The sequence below is a fragment of the Silurus meridionalis genome, chromosome 1, assembly GCF_014805685.1.
Source record: "Silurus meridionalis isolate SWU-2019-XX chromosome 1, ASM1480568v1, whole genome shotgun sequence".
NCBI lineage: Eukaryota > Metazoa > Chordata > Actinopteri > Siluriformes > Siluridae > Silurus > Silurus meridionalis.
The window spans coordinates 31,631,209-31,651,116 of record NC_060884.1 but is presented as its reverse complement, the minus strand read 5'-3'; the positions used below and the strand labels follow the sequence as shown (position 1 = coordinate 31,651,116).

At 40.2% G+C, this 19,908-nt stretch overlaps 1 protein-coding gene across 1 annotated transcript; it reads left to right on the top strand.

Annotated features, from left to right (window-relative positions):
• Window positions 1-1,139: 1,139 nt before the first annotated feature.
• ppig (peptidylprolyl isomerase G (cyclophilin G)) lies at window positions 1,140-18,441 on the top strand. Its single transcript, XM_046854923.1, has 13 exons — window positions 1,140-1,271; window positions 5,976-6,040; window positions 6,138-6,212; window positions 6,868-6,975; window positions 7,101-7,145; window positions 9,766-9,853; window positions 10,683-10,712; window positions 10,811-10,950; window positions 12,679-12,865; window positions 12,947-13,177; window positions 13,398-13,479; window positions 14,453-14,604; window positions 15,753-18,441. The coding sequence occupies exons 2-13, from the start codon at window positions 5,980-5,982 to the stop codon at window positions 16,711-16,713; spliced, it is 2,160 nt and encodes a 719-aa protein (XP_046710879.1). The 5' UTR covers window positions 1,140-1,271; window positions 5,976-5,979; the 3' UTR covers window positions 16,714-18,441.
• The last annotated feature ends 1,467 nt before the right edge of the window (window positions 18,442-19,908 follow it).

The window sequence follows — 19,908 nt, the reverse complement described above, 5'->3', positions numbered from 1 at the left end:
TGGTTGCCATGTTGGTTATTTTCACCTGCAACAACCCTCCAACCTTCTCTGCTTCAGAATCACTGACTTATGTATTCAATACATATGTAAGGCATCTGGCAGTCACTGAGAGCGACGTACAAATGTGCTTTAAGTCTCTAGCAATGAATTAATCTTCACTGGTAAGCAAGATAACAAACTTAATATAAACTTCAACAACTACAACTCTTGATTTTTACAAAGCAAACTTGGAAAGTACTAATTTAAGTGTTTCAGGAAGATAAAGGTCTTCAACCGTCACTTGAAGAGAACCAGGGACTCTGCTGTTCAGACATTTAGAGGAAGTTTATTCCACCACCTCGGTGACAGAACAGAGAAGAGCCTTGAAGTATATTAACCTCTCGTTCTGAGAGAAGGAGGTACCAGTCGAGCAGTGCTGGAGGATCTCAGACAGCGTGGTGCAGTGCGAGATGTGATGAGGTCACTGAGGTAAGATAGTGCTGATCCATTTTTGGCCTTATAGGAGAGCATCAGTGTTTTGAATCTGATACATGAAGCTACTGGAAGCCAGTGGAAGGAGCAGTGGGGTGGTGTTGGAGAACTTGGGCAGGTTGAACAAGTCGTGAGGAAAGGGTCAGCCAAGCAGTTTAAAACAGCTGTTAAGCTTTTTCATGAACCGTTTATATTATTGTGTTTTCCTTCCTGTAAAAGATTTACCAAAAAAAATCAATTTCAAATCCCCCCTAAAAACAATGCACAGAAGCAAACGCAGGGAAAACCAGAGGTCATGTGATGAGGTGAATATCAATGCTTCTGTTAGAGATGATGTATGTGGAGTTGCAGTTGTGGCTACAGTGAAAGGAGACGTGTTGAATTGTGTTCATTGGGCTTCTTCTTTAGTGATGACCTTCATTCTCACTGTATGAGATCCTGTGTGTGAGTAAGCGCTCTGTTTTACTGCACTTCTCTATAATACTGATGCTTTCTGTAGATGTGGTGGATTAAGAAGAATATACAGTATATATATATATATATATATATATATATATATATATATATATATATATATATATATATATATATATATATATATATATATACACACTGTGTAAGAAATGTCATTAGCCACGCCCACCTTTTTTGCGCGCGCAGCACTATACCCATAATGCACCGCTGCCACAGAGAGCGCCATCTTTGTAACGCTGTGCTGGATATCACAAGCTTTCCATTTGTTTGTGTGTTGTTTTTTTTTATTTTTAAAACAATAATACATCTAACCTTCGGTTTCGCATGTAAGTGTGCCTTTTTAATTCATTACATAAATACGCAAACGACCGCCGCCTCGTTTCTGTCAGCGTTTTAAACGCGTATCGCGTTTATTTTGGGCGCGAGATATTCTACACACACCCGTATTCCGGTTAACGTCCCCTTTTTTCTATTGGAGGGGATGCCCGAATACGGGTGGTCACGTGGGAATAACGCATGCTAGCTCCGTATGCGTTTAAACCGTTTAAATTAATACAATTGGCAAAGAATAAAACATGGTGACGAAGTCGGGACGATAAAATAAGAGAGATTTTATACAGCGTGTTACTATAAGCTGGGGATATGTCACGAATTTGATCTGTGTATTGTTAGCTAGTTATGCTAACCAGCGCGAGGGAATACGCTAGGCTCTTAGCTGGCGCGTGCACCGCAGACACTTCCGGGTGGAGCACTGACTTCATCATTATTTATTATTAACAAAATCATTTATGTTAAAGCAAAGTTAAGGAGCGAAATATGTTTTAAGGCTTGCTTTTATTATTCTAATAATAATTTATTTCGGTATTTTAACTTATTTTCTGAATATTTAGCTCGAAATTCCCATAATTCTCTGCGAGTTTGACACCTTGAGCCATGAATTTCCAGGTGTGCTTTTCTCCAGATGTGTGTGTGTGTGTGTGTGTGTGTGTGTGTGTGTGTGTGTGTGTATATATATATATATATATATATATATATATATATATATATATATATAATTAGGGATGCAACAATACAGTTAGTCCACGGTTCAATACATACCTTGTTTTTTTAACCACGGTTTTCGGTTTGGTTCTGATGGCTTAACACATAAATGTTTTTTGTTATTCTATGCTTAGGCAATAGGAACAGGTAAAGGTTAAGAATAAACAAATAAAAATGATTTTATTGCAATACTCCTTTATTTTACTTAAAAGCAAAGCAAAGTCCACTGGTTCCTAGTGTTTTGTATAATATTAAAAAAACTTTCTTTCAAAATTAACACTCTCACAGCTGCTGAAAGCCCATGTTCAACCTGGGGAACACATCAATTCCTCAATTTTGAAAATAAACATGCATGTGAAGTTAGTAAACATAAATTGACCATTTCAAATAAACATACTTGTACTTCAGTGAACATAAATAAACCAATCCGACATGTAGTGAACAGTTACAGTGAGGTAACTCATGGTTGCCCGCGAGGTCCAACCCTCTGTGGTCAGAGCAAGGCTCTGTGCTTGAGCCAATTCCTACACAATACTGTTGCACGTCTTTTCATAGAGGTCGGGAATTATCTCGGTGCTGAAAAAAGTGCGATAGGTAGTCTGTAACGCGGATTGAGTGTTTTTATAAGATGACAAAAGGCTGCATCTCCGATCACCACTGCGGTTAAGCCAGCCGCACTTTTAGTGTTGCGTGTCTAATGTTTGATTTTGGAGTGATTTTGCCTTTACGTTTCTTCAAAAACTCCACAGTAAAATGGTTTGAAATTCAACAGATAAATAGACAGGGACACTGTAAATAGGAATTATTTAAAAGATTGAGCAAACCTATAAAGGAAAATGTTTAATGAGTGTTTGAATATGTGACATTTGAAAATGCGGAGATGCTTGGAGTAATTTTGGCTTTACTTTTCTCAAAAACTCCACAGTAAAATCAGTTGAAATTTTACAGAGTAATAGACAGGGACACTGTAAATAAAAATAATTTGAAAGATTGAGCAAACCTATATAGAAAAATGTTTTATGAGTGTTTGAATATAGAACGTGATTGAAAATGCAGTGATGTTTTGAGTGATTTTGCCTTTACTTTTCTTGAAAACAGGAGTTTCCTCATCTCAGCTCGTAGACTTACAGGCGCACAGTCAATTCGGAGAGAAATAAAAAGCACAAATTATTTAAACGTAAAACCGAAAAAACGCAATTATTAAGCTGCTTTTGAACCGTGGATGTCGTATCAACGGTTCAATATTATATTGAGAATTGTATGCCCCTAATATATATATATATATATATATATATATATATATATATATATATATATATATATATATATATATATATATATACATACATACATACATACATATATACACACACACATACACACAGATCTGGAGATAAAATCCCACCTGGAAATTCATGGCTCAAGGTGTCAAACTCGCAGAGAATTATGGGAATTTCCAGCTTTGATCTCAAATCTGATCAAAAATATTTATCTGAAATCTGTCAATTGTCAAAATAATTCCCTTTTACTTATAAATAATTTATTGTGTAGAATTAATATTTTTGTATTTTTATTTATTCTTTTTCTAAAATAACTGCAAATACAGGTGCATGTGTAAACATCAGGGATGCGTAGCTGATAAGATATGAAACAGATACGATACGATTCAGGACTATTACGATGCAGTGCGATATGATGCTATTCAATCCGGTGTGGTACAGATAGATCACTGTCATTTCTTTGGTTCAGACAGACCAAATAAAAAAAAGTTACAAAACTCCTTCTGACGTCTAACGCATGGCTTTTTCACAAACGCCTTTGTAGTGGGGAAAGAAAAAAAGATGAAATAAAACCAGGTGTTCTTTTTCCTGTTGTGTCTCCAGGAGGCTGCAGCTCTACCTCTGCCATGTTAATCTGTACTTGAAATGAGACACTCAGATAAATCTGGGTTTACTGATGCAAATATGTTAAGAACTATGAAACTTGTGTCCAATGCACATTTTTTCAGTGAAGTCACACACACAAACACACACGTGCACGCAGTGGTGTGAAATTTTGCATGTTTGTCACACTTTAACGTTTCAGATCATCAAACTAATTTAAATATTTGTAAAAGATAACACACATGAACACGTAGTTTTTAAATTAAGGTTTTTATTATTGAGAGAAAACAAAATCCAAAACTACATGGCCCTGTGTGAAAAAGTGTTTGAAACTGTGGTTTATCACACCCAAGTTCAATTTCTCTCGCCACACCCAGGCCTGATTACTGCCACACCTGTTCACAATCAAGAAATCTCTTAAATAGGACCTGCCTGACAGTGAAGTAGACCAAAAGATCCTCAAAAGCTAGACATCTATCAGAGATCTTTCAGTCTGGAAGAAGTTATAAAGACATTTCTAAAGCTTTGGGACTCCAGTTAACCTCAGTGGGAGCCATTATTCACAAACAGTGGAGAACCTTCCCAAAGAGGTCACAAAAGACCCCACAACAACATTCAAAGAACTGCAGCCTCACATGCCTCAGTTAAGGCTCATCTCAGTTTTGCCAGAAAACATCTTGATGATCCCCAAGACTTTTGGGAAAATACTCTGTGGACTGATGAGACAAAAGTTTTTGGAAGGTGTGTGTCTCATTACGTCTGTTGTAAAAGGAACACCACATTTCAGAAAGATCATCATACCAACAGTAAAATATGGTGGTGGTAGTGTGATGGTCTGGGGCTGTTTTGCTGCTTCTGGACCTGGAAGACATGTTGTAGGAGAATATCCAGCCATTTGTTCGTGACCTCAAGCTAACAAAATGAAGACTTTGTAGTGGCCCAGTCAAAGTCCTGACCTGAATACTATTGAGATGCTGTGGCATGACCCTAAGGCGGTTCATGCTCAAAAACGCTCCAAAGTGGATAAATTACAACAATTCTGCATTTGTGAGTGGAGCAAAATTCCTCCACAGCGCTGAAACAGACTCACTGCAAGTTATTGTAAATGCTTGCCTGCAGTTGTTGCTGCTAAGGCAGGCACAACCAGTTAATAGGTTCAGGGCAAACACTTTTTCACATGGGGACATGTATTTTTATATTTTGTTTCTTCTTGATAATAAAACTGCATGTTGTGTTCACTTGTTTTCTTTTTTACTGATATTTACATTAATTTGATGATCTGAAACATTAGTGTGACAAACCAGAAATCAGGAAGGGGCAAACACCTGTGTGTGTGTGTGTGTGTGTGTGTGTGTGTGTGTGTGTGTGTGTGTGTGTGTGTGTGTGTGTGTGTGTGTGTAATGTGTATGTATTTGTGTGTGTGTGTGTGTGTGCGAGTGAGTGAGTGAGTGTGGGGACAAGGTCACACAAATCAGTGTTACTTGTAGTGGTTTTAAAAAGTGACCTTGTCCCAAAGCAGCTTTATAAAAAAAGAAATTATGCATGTATATATTTAAAATTTCTAAATGATTCTTTATTAGTTCGTCTCTAACGAGAGAGACAGTGACAAGGGATAAAATCCCCTAGATAATATGTGGAAAAAACCTTAAGAGAAACCAAACTCCGAAGGGAACCCATCCTCTATTGGGGGCACTGAAATAAGATGGATTTGGACTGTAATTAATATCAACAGTCTACTACACTGGCTCAGGACTGCAGTCTGCATGAATAAACAGTTCTGCATTTAAGAACCCGTCACTAAACAGTTGGGCTGCAACGAACGATTATTTTGATACTCGATTAATCAGACTTTTTTTTTTTTTTTTTTTTTTTTTTTTTTTTTTGGATTTTTATTGATGTTGCTGCCCTACAGAACAGTTCACCTCAACAGTGATTGGAATTTCTGTGTTTAGGATGAGGGCTGGTTCCTTTTGTAGTGTTTTTTTGCTCATATCACTAAAACCATGTAGATCCATGAAGCGTAGTGTCAGAAAGCAACAGTGAGCTGTAATTGGTGTAGGAGGAAATTTGATTGTGGTTTAATGTTATTTATTCTCCCTCTGCCAGAACAATGGGGGTGAAGGTGCAACGTCCTCGCTGCTTTTTTGACATCGGCATCGGAAACACTCTCGGTGAGAACTCCGCCTCGAGGAGATTAACGCTCCGGCCAGCGTCTGTGACGATGGTTTGTTTGTTCTAAAGCTGATTAACCTTTTGTTGCGCTTTCAGTCGGCCGCGTCGTGTTCGAGCTTTTCTCTGATGCGTGTCCCAAGACGTGCGAAAACTTCCGCTGTCTCTGCACAGGTCAGTGGGACGACTTTCTAATTATATAAAGTGAGAAATTTTTTTTCCCAAAAAAAATTTGGTCAGAAGTATTGGGACACCAGTCTTTTCCAGCCGTGTTTTTTTTTTTTTTTATTATAAACCAAACTGTTACCACAAAGCTGGAGGTGAACAATTGTGTTGATGAAATAGACCTAATAGCATGACACAAAGCCAGCTCCATGGAAATATGCTCTACATGGTTTGGAGTGGAAGATCTTGTGGCCTGCTATAAAGATCTTGCCTCCAGTCCTCCTCACATCACCTATATCACAACCTGACTTTAGCACAAATCTCCATAAGCACACTCCAAAATCTAGTGGAACGTCTTCCCAGAAGAATGGAAGTTATTGTAACAGCAAAATAGGAACTAAATGTGGAATGTTCAAAAAGCACGTCATACTCATGGCCAGGTGTCCACAAACTTTTGAGCATAAAGTGTATATTAAATAACTGCAAACGAGTCGACGCAGATGATTGGATGTTTGAAAACGTACTCATTTTTAAAAGTGGAAAGTGAGTATTATTTCCTGGACTGTAAATAAACACATGTATTGTGAAAACGTATATAACATATTGAAGTTTTTGGTCCCCTATACAAAATGTAGTGATATAAATCAGATTTTTTTTATTGCAGGAGAGAAGGGGATTGGGAAGACGACACAGAAACCTTTACACTATAAAGGCTGTCTGATCCACCGGATAGTGAAGGATTTCATGATCCAAGGAGGAGACTTCACTGAAGGTGTGATTTTATTTTATTTATTTATTTATTTTTTTTCCCCCCATGTGCTGCTTGTGTTTGTTTCATTTGGTTATAAATTCTAATCTTTCCGCAGTAAATAACATTGTTTTGGTTTTGTTCTTTAGGGAATGGCAGAGGTGGAGAATCCATTTACGGCGGATTCTTCGAAGGTATTTCCCCTTGATTTCTCTTATTTATTAGCCAAGTGATGTCCATGTCCTAATTATTTCCCTTTTAATGCTTATTGGCTGTGTTGAAGAAATAAATCTCAGTTCTGATTGGTCAGGATGTCGTTCCTGTTTTATAACATGAGATTTGACCGTATCGCTTTTGGATATCATGGGTTTAAACGAGTGAAACACTTTGTTATTTTAACATCACATCCTCAGGAATTCAATTCTTTATATTTCTTTTTAAATATATTTTGGACATTGTCCCAAAGCAGCTTTACAGAGAGAGAGGTTTGTATTTGTTTAGTGCCTTTAAGAAATATTGAGAGACAACTTAGGTGGCACTGATTTAATATTTTTTTTTGTTTTTTCTTTTCTTATGCAGCTAAAACTGTTTATATATATATATATATATATATATATATATATATATATATATATATATATATATATATATATATATATATATATATACAGTACAGACCAAAAGTTTGGACACACCTTCTCATTCAAAGAGTTTTCTTTATTTTCATGACTATGAAAATTGTAGATTCACACTGAAGGCATCAAAACTATGAATTAACACATGTGGAATTATATACATAACACAAAAGTGTGAAAAAACTGAAAATGTCATATTGTAGGTTCTTCAAAGTAGCCACCTTTTGCTTTGATTACTGCTTTGCACACTCTTGGCATTCTCTTGATGAGCTTCAAGAGGTAGTCACCTGAAATGGTTTTCACTTCACAGGTGTGCCCTGTCAGGTTTAATAAGTGTGATTTCTTGCCTTATAAATGGGGTTGGGACCATCAGTTGTGTTGTGCAGAAGTCAGGTGGATACACAGCTGATAGTCCTACTGAATAGACTGTTAGAATTTGTATTATGGCAAGAAAAAAGCAGCTAAGTACAGAAAAACGAGTGGCCATCATTACTTTAAGAAATGAAGGTCAGTCAGTCTGAAAAATTGGGAAAACTTTGAAAGTGTCCCCAAGTGCAGTCACAAAAACCATCAAGCGCTACAAAGAAACTGGCTCACATGCGGACCGCCCCAGGAAAGGAAGACCAAGAGAAGAGTCACCTCTGCTGCGGAGGATACGTTCATCCGAGTCACCAGCCTCAGAAATCGCAGGCTAACAGCAGCTCAGATTAGAGACCAGGTCAATGGCACACAGAGTTCTAGCAGCAGACACATCTCTACAACAACTGTTAAGAGGAGACTGTGTGAATCAGGCCTTCATGGTAGAATATCTGCTAGGAAACCACTGCTAAAGAGAGGCAACAAGCAGCAGAGACTTGTTTGGGCTAAAGAACACAGGGAATGGACATTAGACCAGTGGAAATCTGTGCTTTGGTCTGATGAGTCCAAATTTGAGATCTTTGGTTCCAACCACCGTGTCTTTGTGCGACGCAGAAAAGGTGAACAGATGGACTCTACATGCCTGGTTCCCACCGTGAAGCATGGAGGAGGAGGTGTGATGGTGTGGGGGTGCTTTGCTGGTGACACTGTTGGGGATTTATTCAAAATTGAAGGCATACTGAACCAGCATGGCTACCACAGCATCTTGCAGCGGCATGCTATTCCATCCGGTTTGCGTTTAGTTGGACCATCATTTATTTTTCAACAGGACAATGACCCCAAACACACCTCCAGGCTGTGCAAGGGCTATTTGACCAAGGAGAGTGATGGGTTGCTGCGCCAGATGACCTGGCCTCCACAGTCACCAGACCTGAACCCAGTCGAGATGGTTTAGGGGTGAGCTGGACCGCAGAGTGAAGGCAAAAGGGCCAACAAGTGCCAAGCATCTCTCGGGGAACTCCTTCAAGACTGTTGGAAGACCATTTCAGGTGACTACCTCTTGAAGCTCATCAAGAGAATGCCAAGAGTGTGCAAAGCAGTAATCAAAGCAAAAGGTGGCTACTTTGAAGAACCTAGAATATGACATTTTTCAGTTGTTTCACACTTTTTTGTTATGTATATAATTCCATATATAATTCCACATGTGTTAATTCATAGTTTTGATGCCTTCAGTGTGAATCTACAATTTTCATAGTCATGAAAATAAAGAAAACTCTTTGAATGAGAAGGTGTGTCCAAACTTTTGGTCTGTACTGTATATTATAAAAAAATTGTTAGTTATCGTTGTAACTCAGTATATATGTAGAAAATCAGGGCTTTCTGTGGGGTCTTAAAAGGTCTAAAATAAAAGAAATCAGAAATGTAATCCTTAAAGTCTGTTCTGGGTCTTAAATCATTTTGAACAGGTCTTAATTTTCCAATGTTCATGTGACGCTCCCTCTAACGCTCAGGAAATGCTCTCGCCGCACTTTAGAACGTTTGTTTCTGTGGTGGTGGTGTTCCTTTTTTTGCTCGTCTAAATAATAATCGCTGTATTACGACTACAAATGAGAGACATGAAACAGCCAGTCAGCTTTCTGTTATTGGTGCAGGAAAACAATTCTCCATTCTTATTGGTTTTAGTCTTAAATATGACTTTGCGTAAACCCTCCTTATACGTGTGTATTCAAGTGATTTATTGATGAGCAGCAAATGAAGCGCTTGTTTAATTTCGTCTCTCTCTCTCTCTCTCTCTCTCTCTCTCTCTCTCTCTCTATGACAGATGAGAGCTTTTCTGTGAAACACAATAAAGAGTTCCTGCTGTCTATGGCGAACCGAGGCAAAGACACCAACGGCTCACAGTTCTTCATGTGAGTCAGAAGACCATCAGTGGGCTGTCGATATACAAGAATCAATTTTTCATCATGTGGTGCAAAAACAATAAAAAAAAAAATCTCACTTCAGTTTACACTGATGGTACACGTGCATTTCCACCAAGGTTGTGAAGCTAATAGACCCCCTGGACCGGTTTTTGTTTTAGGATGTGGTGTTTAAATTGAACCCTTTTGATGCCCACTGCAAACTGGGAGGGAGCTGGTTGTAGTTCAGGAGATTAGCCCCAGTCGAGAGTTGTTTTCAGTGTTTCTACTGATTCTGACTTTGGCTCAGATGTAGTATGTATACATGCAGACCCAGAGTTTGAAGCGAACACGCTGCTTTTGCTTGCGGATGATAGTGAGTCGAGCTACTGATTGAAGGTGATATGATCAGGAGATATGTACATAATTAGCGCAAACAAACGAATAGGTGTGGAAGCACCAGAACAGAAACGAGACTGGTGTTTCATAGTGTCGTGTGAGTCTATATTAAGCCCTAGGTGTCATTGGTATGTCTGTCTGGAATCAGACATGTTTTTACTTATTAATCTTTAGGTTAGAAGAAGCTTGCTCAGTTTTAGCTGAAGTTCTCACGAGCAGGAAATAAAATGAACCTCGATTCCTCAGGTGGAAATGCAATTGTTTTTTTTTTTTTTTTTTGTAAATACGATGGTTTTCCAGCTCCGAGTGTGTCCAAGGTTCAATTGTGAAATTGCCAATGATCATGTGATGATTGAACAGGAGATGTGCATTAATCACTGTTTTTGTGTTCATTAGATTTGTATTTACATTCTGCCTCACTGTTTTGTGTCCCTGACCATAGAACTACAAAGCCTACTCCTCATCTGGATGGGTAAGGGTGTGTGTGTGTGTGTGTGTGTGTGAGATCTATAAATACTCCAATACTGACTACAATGTGCTAATTTGACCATCTTGTCTTGTTTTGCCCAGAATACATGTGGTGTTTGGTCAGGTGATCTCGGGCCAGGAGGTGATCCGGACCATCGAGAGTCAAAAGACGGACACTAACAGCCGGCCGTACGCCGAGGTCAAGGTGCTCAACTGCGGAGAGCTCATCCCCAAGTCTAAAGGTGCATCAGTTTTTCCCCTCTAGATTAAACCCAATTTTGTGATTCAAAAGAAAGGAACCATATTCAGAAATATACAGATTATTTTATGAATATCTGAAAGCTCTGCACTCGATGTGCATGAGCACGTTAACGCCATTGGGCTTCATGCCGCAACGTTCCACTTTTTCCACACTAATGAACTATAACTCCAAAATATAGCAAACGAGTTCCCTTTTCCTCTCAATAAGCAGAAGACCATTCGATGATGGACCATGTGACCTCGTGCAGTCGATTTGAATTGATGCTCCATTCGACTTCTCTCAGAGATCTGAATCTGAAACGACATCATATTCGACTATCAGTCTGTCACTTGATTTAAAGCCGATACCTGTCAACTGTGAAACTCGATTAAAAGTAACAAGTGCTGGTTGCTTTATTGTCCTGCTCCAGCACGAGATTTGAGGCGTCCACACTTTCTGTCAAGCAGAATGGAAATTTGTACGTTATTTTGAATTGAAAACAAATCTATTGGTTTGTTTGTTTTTGAAATCTGTTGGGGATAAACATGGCAACAGAGGATAAACCTTAAAACCTTGTTTACTTAATATTTATTTTATTTTTAACTCCCTTTGACCAAGACTATATTATTCGGTATTAGAAGTGACAGCTTGATGGTGCTGGGATTTGATCTCACAACCTTCTGGTTAAAGTCCAACATCTTAATCTCTGAGCTTGCACTTTTCTGAAGCGGATGTGTCGATTTCAATTTCACATCTTTGGCAGATGCCCTTATTCAGAGTGACTTTCAGCTGAGCAGATGAGGGTTAAGGGCCCTGCTTAAGGGCCCCGGAGTGGCTGTTTGTCTTGGGATTCAACGTCCTAATCACTGAGCTACCACTTTACTAAAAAAATTGATTTATCATTCATCCTTTTCACAATTACAAGTTTCTGACCAATCGGAAAACAGAATTCATGATACTTTTCATTCACATTTATGACATTTGGCAGACACCCTCATCTACAGTGACTTGCACCCAAACAGTTACAGGTTAAGGACCCAGAGTGGCAGCTTGGTGATGTTGGGATCTGATCCTACGACCCTCTGATTAGAAGTTCAATGTCCTAACCGCTTATCACTCCCCTAAAGAGTGTACATTTCATATACTGATTTATGGCAAAGGACACATGCCTTCATCCAGAGTGACTTACAATGATCTCATGTATGCAACTGAGCAGGTGGGCCTTGCTCAAGGGCCCAGGAGCGGCAGCTTGATGGTACTTGGATTTGGACTTCTAATCAGAAAGTAGTGAGGTCAACGTCTTAACCACCGCGCTACCACTTTCCTGAAGAGGAATGTGTTATTCCTTTCCTCTGTCATGTGTATAGCCCTGATGCTAACATGGTGTAAAAACCTAATAATTATAAACAAACACAGTTAGAAGGTCTGACTTTCTGACCGATCGGAAAACAGAATTCAAACCCTTACAGCGATCTCATCTATACTACTGAGCAGGTGAGGGGTACTAAAGGGCCCAACAATTGAATCTTGGTGGTGCTGGGATTTGAACTCCAATCGAGCTATACATTTCCCCTTTACAGTAATTCTGAAACCAGAACAACCCACATCAGATTATCAGTAGCAACAACGTCTTTCTTTACGATTCCCGTCACTCTTTTTGAGTTTAAAACGGAGTAATCACTCTTTTTGAGTGCGTGTATAAATTTGTGTTTATCTTTGCTTATGCCAGCCAAGAAGGAGAAGAAGAAGAAAAAGCACTCATCCAGCGAGAGCAGCGATGACTCTTCGTCCTCCTCCGAGTCTTCTGACGAGTCCGAGGAGTCTGACAAGGAGGACAAGAAGCACAAGAAAAAACACAAGAAGGAGCAGAAGAAAAAGAAGAAGGAGCAGAAACACAAGAAGAAAAAGGAAAAGGGGTCAGTATGATACTCTTCTGTATTTCCAAGGAGCTTCGTTCCCAGACGTTGCTTTTTAATTGCTGTTACTTATGTCTTTAGATCAGACGAGGAAGAGGGAGAAGAAGCAAAAGAGGTGGAGGCTCAGCAGCCGGTTCCGTCTGTCCGCCCAGACGAAGTCCCACCCATCCCAGAGAACCGCTTCCTGATGAGGCGCAGTCCACAGCCTCAGCCTAAAGAGGAACAGGGGAAGGACAAACACAAGGAGAATCCTGGAAAAGAGCGGCAGAGGGAGAGGGACAGAGAACGAGACCGTGAGAGGGACAGGGAGAGGTGTGTTATAACAAAATCTATATATATATATAAATGAAAGAGACAATCCTTTGACTTTCTCTTTTTAGACCGGGAATATTTTCAGAAACATTTGTGTGTTTTCCAAGTTTCTCTTTGTTTCTGTCTTTCTTTCTCTCTGTCGGTCTCTGGGTCTGTCAATGTCCATATGTAGTAATGCTCCTTTAGATCTGTTGTGTAAACAAACGGTGCTGTGTTTCAGACCCGTGATGAACTCACGACCCAATCGACCACGTCTGGTAATGACCCGATCCGGCCGGAGAATTAAAGGAAGAGGACCCAGGGTGAGAACTTTGTAATATGAAGTTTAGCCGTAGGAACCTACCAACTATAATGAAACAGGTTCTATGGGTAGAATAAAAAAAGATAAAACTCTATGGCATCTGGTTCGAAAAAATACATTATACATAAAGCAATCTATTTTTAATGGATGGATTAAGAGATAGATGGAGGGATAGATGGATGGCTGGCAGACCAAATGACAGATTATACTGTGTAATCGGATAAATGGATCGGTAGGTAGGGAGGGAGGTGGATAGATGGACGGAGGGAGATAGAGGGAGGGATAGCTAGATAAAGGGAAAGATGAAGAGATAATCCAATAGACAGACCAAATGATTGACTGAATGATTGACAGATATACTGTATAATCAGAGAGACCGACAGATAGATGTAGGAAGGAAAAGCAGCCAACAAGCACTTAACACCTCTGGGAACAGCTGCGTTCACAAATAAAAAAAGTCACCAGTCATTGTACTAGGAAGTCATCAGTAGGTGTTTCCTCTACTTGGATCACTTCTACCGATACACCCCATGTCCCTCCTCTGCACATGACCAAACCATGCCAATCACAACTGTCACCTTGTCTCCAAAACATCCTACATCCACACATCCTCTTATCAACTACTTTCTAATCCCGTCCATCCTCATCACTCCCGATGAACATCAACTCTGCTACCTCCAGCGCCACCTCCTGTCTTTCTGTCAAATTGAATCTGAATTACTACTGATAGATAGAAATGTAGTTAGTGAGGCTGCACTGTACTGGAACTAGTATGACTTTCTGCTTAGTCTGTGTTTTTACCTCCATAATAAAAGGCACCAGTTGTAAAAGCAGTATAATGTTTGATCTTTGAATATAATATTTGAATGCTTGATTTTTAGAAGTGAACTGTTTTTCTTTGAACGTATTTGTTCCAAATTAATTAAGTCCCCTTTCTCTCCCGTTTTCTTTCTCTTCCCCCTCCCTCTGTGTAGCGCTATCGGACTCCGTCGCGCTCTCGCTCTCGGTCCTGGGATCGTTTCCGGCGTAGCGAGACTCCTCCACATTGGAGGTTGGAGATGCAGAGGACCCAAAAAGCCAAACCCAATTCACAGACCACGCAGGAGCGCTGGATCAAAGGAGACAAGTACGTTTATCACACGCCCTTACGTTCAGCACACAATGTTTTTAAACTGAAGTGTTAAATCGAGTTTTATTTCTCACACACACACACACACACACATGCATAGTACGACGTAGTGAAATGCGTCTTACGACTGTCCAACATGCGAATAGAAATATAACAATCAATATAGAAAAATATTCAAAATATAGTAAATATAAAGAGTATGTGAAGTATAATAGGGTATTAAATGTAATTATATAGGGAGATGGATGATGGAAATAAACTCATAAAAAATGAAAAAATTTCTGATTTTGTTAAGCAGCTTGATTCCACAATCATTTGATTATCCTCTGCTCAGTACCCCCTCATGACAAAGTAAAAACAGGATTCAAGAAATGTCTTTGTTTCAGACCCTTTACCTCAGTTGTTAGGTGAAGCACCTTTGACAGCAATGTCGCAACTAAGCTTTGCTCACTTGAACTAGGGAATCTTCTGCCATTCTTCATCGGCAAATGCTCTCAAGCGGAGTCGGGTTGTATTGGGTTTGTCAGTGGACAAACTTGAAGGTCTCTCCAGAGATGTTCAATAGGGTTCAAGTCAGGACTCTTCATTTTTTTAGACATTTTTTAAATTTTCCGAATACACTTTACACGCACTGGGTCTGAAATACAGATTCCCAGTCGTCTAGACGTCTCAATTAGTCAAAATCGCTCAAATCTTTACGCTTACGACATTTTGTCCTTAAAGTCGATGTGCTAAAAGCTTTTTAGCACTTTGAGGACAAAATGTTCATCTGCTGCCTAATAAATTATAATCCACCCACTAACAGGTGCCCTGATGAAGAGATCATCAGTGTTCTTCACTTCAGCAGACATAATGTTATAATGCCGGGTCAGACTGGGGTGATGTGTATTGGATCAAATGAATAGATTGATTTAATTTGTCAGCTCCCATGTTTCAGATCATGGTTTAAGTGTGTGGTCACATGCTTAGATCCTTCCCAGAGTGTTGCTCAGTTGCAGTCGTCGTTTGACGGTTTGATTGAAGCCGTGCTGAAGCACGTTGTACACGTGTACTGGATGTTACTCGTTTCAGTATTAGTATAGACTCGTACTCAGACAGTCGTAGTCTTTGTAATATAACAGTTACTGTGCTTCGGTCTGTTCCAGAGGGGACGTCTCGCAGGAGAAGACGGACACCACCGAGCAGCCGGAAAGAGAGAAAGCAGACGCCGAGCAGCCGCGAGAGAGGAAGGACTCCGAGCGAGAAAGAAAAGGCACCAAGAGGAACAAATCGAACAGCCCGGATAAAGGACGAGAGAAGAAAAGCGGCAGACACCGTTCCAAGAGCCAGGAGAGGGACAAACGGAAAAAAACAGACGGCGAGGAGGAGAAACGAAAGGGGCGCAGTCGCAGCAAGAGCAAGGAGAAGAAAGAAGAGGAGGACCAGAAACGCAGCAAAATAGACGACAAAAAGGGCCAACCGAGCAGCAAGGACAGGAAAGATAAAGAGGCGAGAAAGGACCGAGAGGACAGCAAGAGCAAGGAACGGCCTAAGCAGCCCGAGAGAGACGCAAAGGACAAGCGGGACGATTCCAAAAAGACTAAGAACGGAGAGACTCGACGTGAAAGATCTAGGAGCCGAGAGAAGGAGCGTGACGCGAAGAGACGTTCCAGGTCTCGGTCGAGGTCCAGATCGAGAGGACGTGGCAGACGAGACAGGTCACGCAATAGAGGACAGGGCAAGAGGCGAAGCAGCAGCCGGGACAGGAAGTCACGTCGGTCTAAAAGCAGGGATCAGCGAGACCGAGGCAGAGAGCAAGCACGAGACCGAGAGGACGGAGAGAAAAAGAAAAACGACGTAAAACCAGACGAATCGAAAGGCAAAGAGAGCCGAGCGAGAGACCCAAGCTCCAAAGAGCGGCCCAGTCAGACACGGCGGAGCAGAGAAAGAAGCGCAAAGCGGAGACGTGCGAGAAGCAGCAGCTCAGACAGCGAGACGGACAAACGCAAAAAAAGAGGGAAAAGCCCGAGCCCCAAAAGCAGAGAGCGAGCAAAAGACGAATCACGCATCCCCAAGAAGGATCACAAGAACGACAAAAAGGACTCGAGCTCCAGCGACAGTGACTGAACCCGACCATGAACCTCCACGTCTTCTGAACACCCCGTCGAGTCAACAGCGCCACCTATCACCACGCCGGTCCAAGATGGACTTATTTTTATTTTTATTTTCATTCTCTCCTTCCCTTAAACTTGGATTTATTTTCTATTTTATCCCAAATGTAGAATAGAAGGTTTAATTATGGACATCGTGTAACTAACAAGTAATTTGCAAATCGTATCTTTTTTTTTTTTTTTTTAAACACTCGCTACGAGGAAAGACTTGAATGCTTTAGTTGCCCGAAAACCAACCCAAAAGTGGCACAATAGATAAAATAGATATAGAGAGAGTTGATTGGCTAGTACAGGAAATGGACACAAAGGATGTAAATTCCCAGCAAGAGGCCAAAGAGTGTGTGAGGCAGCACTAATTAAAAGTAGAGGAAGTTCAGGACCAATGATTTAAAGCTCTAGTGTAGACTCTTTAGTCCTTAAATCACAAGGAGAGTCTGGATTGAGAGTAAAACTGAATATTAGATACAATATCCGAGGCTCGTTCTTACACGCCGCTGTGATGTTTTTGCGGGGTTTCCTCGTCTTGATGTAAAAAATTATCGAAATTGAATTGTACCGCCGAGGTAGCTGGAGAGATTTCGACATCTTTGCTACGCCCGTTATTTTTGTTTTTTCCCGGTAGGGGTTTCCCCTCCTGCTGCATACCTGTATATCCTTTGCATGCTGAAAACCCCAACCTGTTTGTAGTGCAGCGGGTGGTCTGATTTATCAGTATGCGCGATAAACATTTCAAGCATCGAGGTCGATCACGTTGCTGTAATTCACGTCCTCGTTTTTGTTGAACAAGAGAAGAAACACTGCCAGTTTGAACTTTGCTGAGGCTACGTGTCCATTTTTCACAACTGCGAATAGAAACCCAGGTCTCACCGTTTCGTCCGCCTCCGTCGCTCAGTTTTAACGCTCGTTTGTTTAATAACGCGGTTCCACAGCGTAGCGGTGCCATTCCAAGTTCAAGTGCATGAGTGTGTATTTAAAGAGAGGATTTGAATTACTTGTTGGTTTCATTGTTCCATTAAACTAAGGACGCAAATATGAGACTCAGAACTCACCCGGTTTCATTCGGACGATTGTGAAGAAGTAAAAATATATCATTTGGATTTCTATTGTTATCTCGGCTCTGGTTCATCTCTAAATAGCTGATCATGTCCCAAATGAATCCAAAACGGTCCTTGCTGGTTGAAGGTGAGCGATTTCAGCCCTCGTGGATTTGATTCGAGTGGTGTTTTTTAATTTTTTTTTGTTGTTGTTCTGATGTCCTATTGTATGTACACGAAGGCCAGCAGCCACGTCGGTATTATGCAGGTCGGACCGAAATTGGATTTTTTTTTTTTTCCTTTTCTTTGTGTTGGCTACAAAGCCAAGAGGGCGTGACGGGTTTTTCGAAGTAAACTGTCGCAGTCTTGTTTTTTTTTTTTTTTTTTTTTTTCCCCTTCATTTTCTCCTTGCTGTTTCACAGGAGCTATATTTCAAAAGTCATCTGATGTTAGTTAGCATAAAAGGAACGCTCCCCCCTCCCCCCACTCCGAGGTCCTACACTTTTCACGTTTCTGTTCTACTCAGTGTTTAGTGTGAGCCAGGATGGGAATTACCATTTTTGGAGTTTTATATGGGGTTTTATGTTTGTAATAATGTCCACATACGAGTGTCGGTTCTGATTGAAAATTAAAACCCGATTCTAAAAATATCTCTGTGTGACATTCTTATTTCTGTGTGTTGAACGTATGATTATGCCTTCACAGTAAATCCATCAATTGGTACTTCCTGATTTGGTCTCTGAACGTTTTGTTTGTCCAAAAAAAAAAAAGCGCTCAATTTTCACACTTTCGTTTTCCAAAAGTTGCTCATCCACGCTGAAACGTATGAAAAACGCTGCGTCCCTGTACTGCACATGAGCAAAACGTTTATTTACTTTTCGGCTTTTTAAAGCGTTACGCCATTGATTCATCGTTTTTGAAAGCCTCCGTTTTCACAGTCCACATTGCGTCACGAAAACTGTGCTTTTCTTTGCCTGACGTCTTGGTGTGGACAGAAAGTTAAAAAACAGAAAAATATGCATTTTCAAACAAATTCCTTTTCTTGACTGACTGAAGTGGAAGCACATGGTATTCTGGTACACGTTCTGGTATTCTGTGGTTGAGCGCATCTAACGACACGTCTGTTTTACCAACATGAGATTTGATATGATTTAAAGAACAAAAACGGTACCAATCTCGACACATTTAAATAGGTTATACACCATGGCAGGTTTACCTTAGATTTAGCCTGCGTTTGTGGATGACACGCTAAACTGTGTTCACAGACAATGACTTCTGGAGGTGTTAATGAGCCCGTGCAGTGGTTTCCATTACAGAATCATGACTGGTTTAAATGCCGTGCCGCCTGAGGGCCCAAAAATTTACAAGCATCCAATATAAATTCTTATCCCTTGTGTACTCCAAAATCTTAGAAACGTTTGATATTATGTAGAGTAAATGATAAGAGAAAACTGTTTAATGAACATGTTGAACATTTCTGAAATTGTTCCACAATTTGTAGACAGTCTTTTACAGGTTGGTAAAGTTCTGCCCATCTTTACGTCTTCAGTATCTCAATAACCAATTAGATCCCATCAGAGCATAAACAAAGTGCCAGACACTACCTCTGTTCTGATCTACTTCCTGGATTGCCCTGTTGTTGTAGGTAGCCTGTATATTTCTACACATATACCGCCTGCTGCACTCGACTCACGCACTTCACACTTCATATTGCTGAGATGGATTCCCTCAAAGCCAGAAGGAGAAGTGGTCATTGCTTTAATGTTTGGTTAAGACACACAAAGACACCGCATATTCAGGAGATAGATGGTTATAGAGAATAACGCAACAGGAGCTTTTATATCTTTCTGACGTGGAGGTCTGTGAAAATCATGAAGATTCTCCTCATCTTCACCCTCTTTCTGATCTCAGGTAACTCAGGACTTAATTGCACATTATCTGTTCCAAATATACCTTAAATTAATACTTTAAAAGTTTTCAAAAATTTTTAAAGTTTGAAATCTAATCAACATGGACAAATGTTGATGCTTTATGCCAAACTCAACATGCTTTAAGCCAAACTCAACATTGAGCATGAAGACAAAATATTCTTGTAAATGTTTTAAAGTAATGATGGT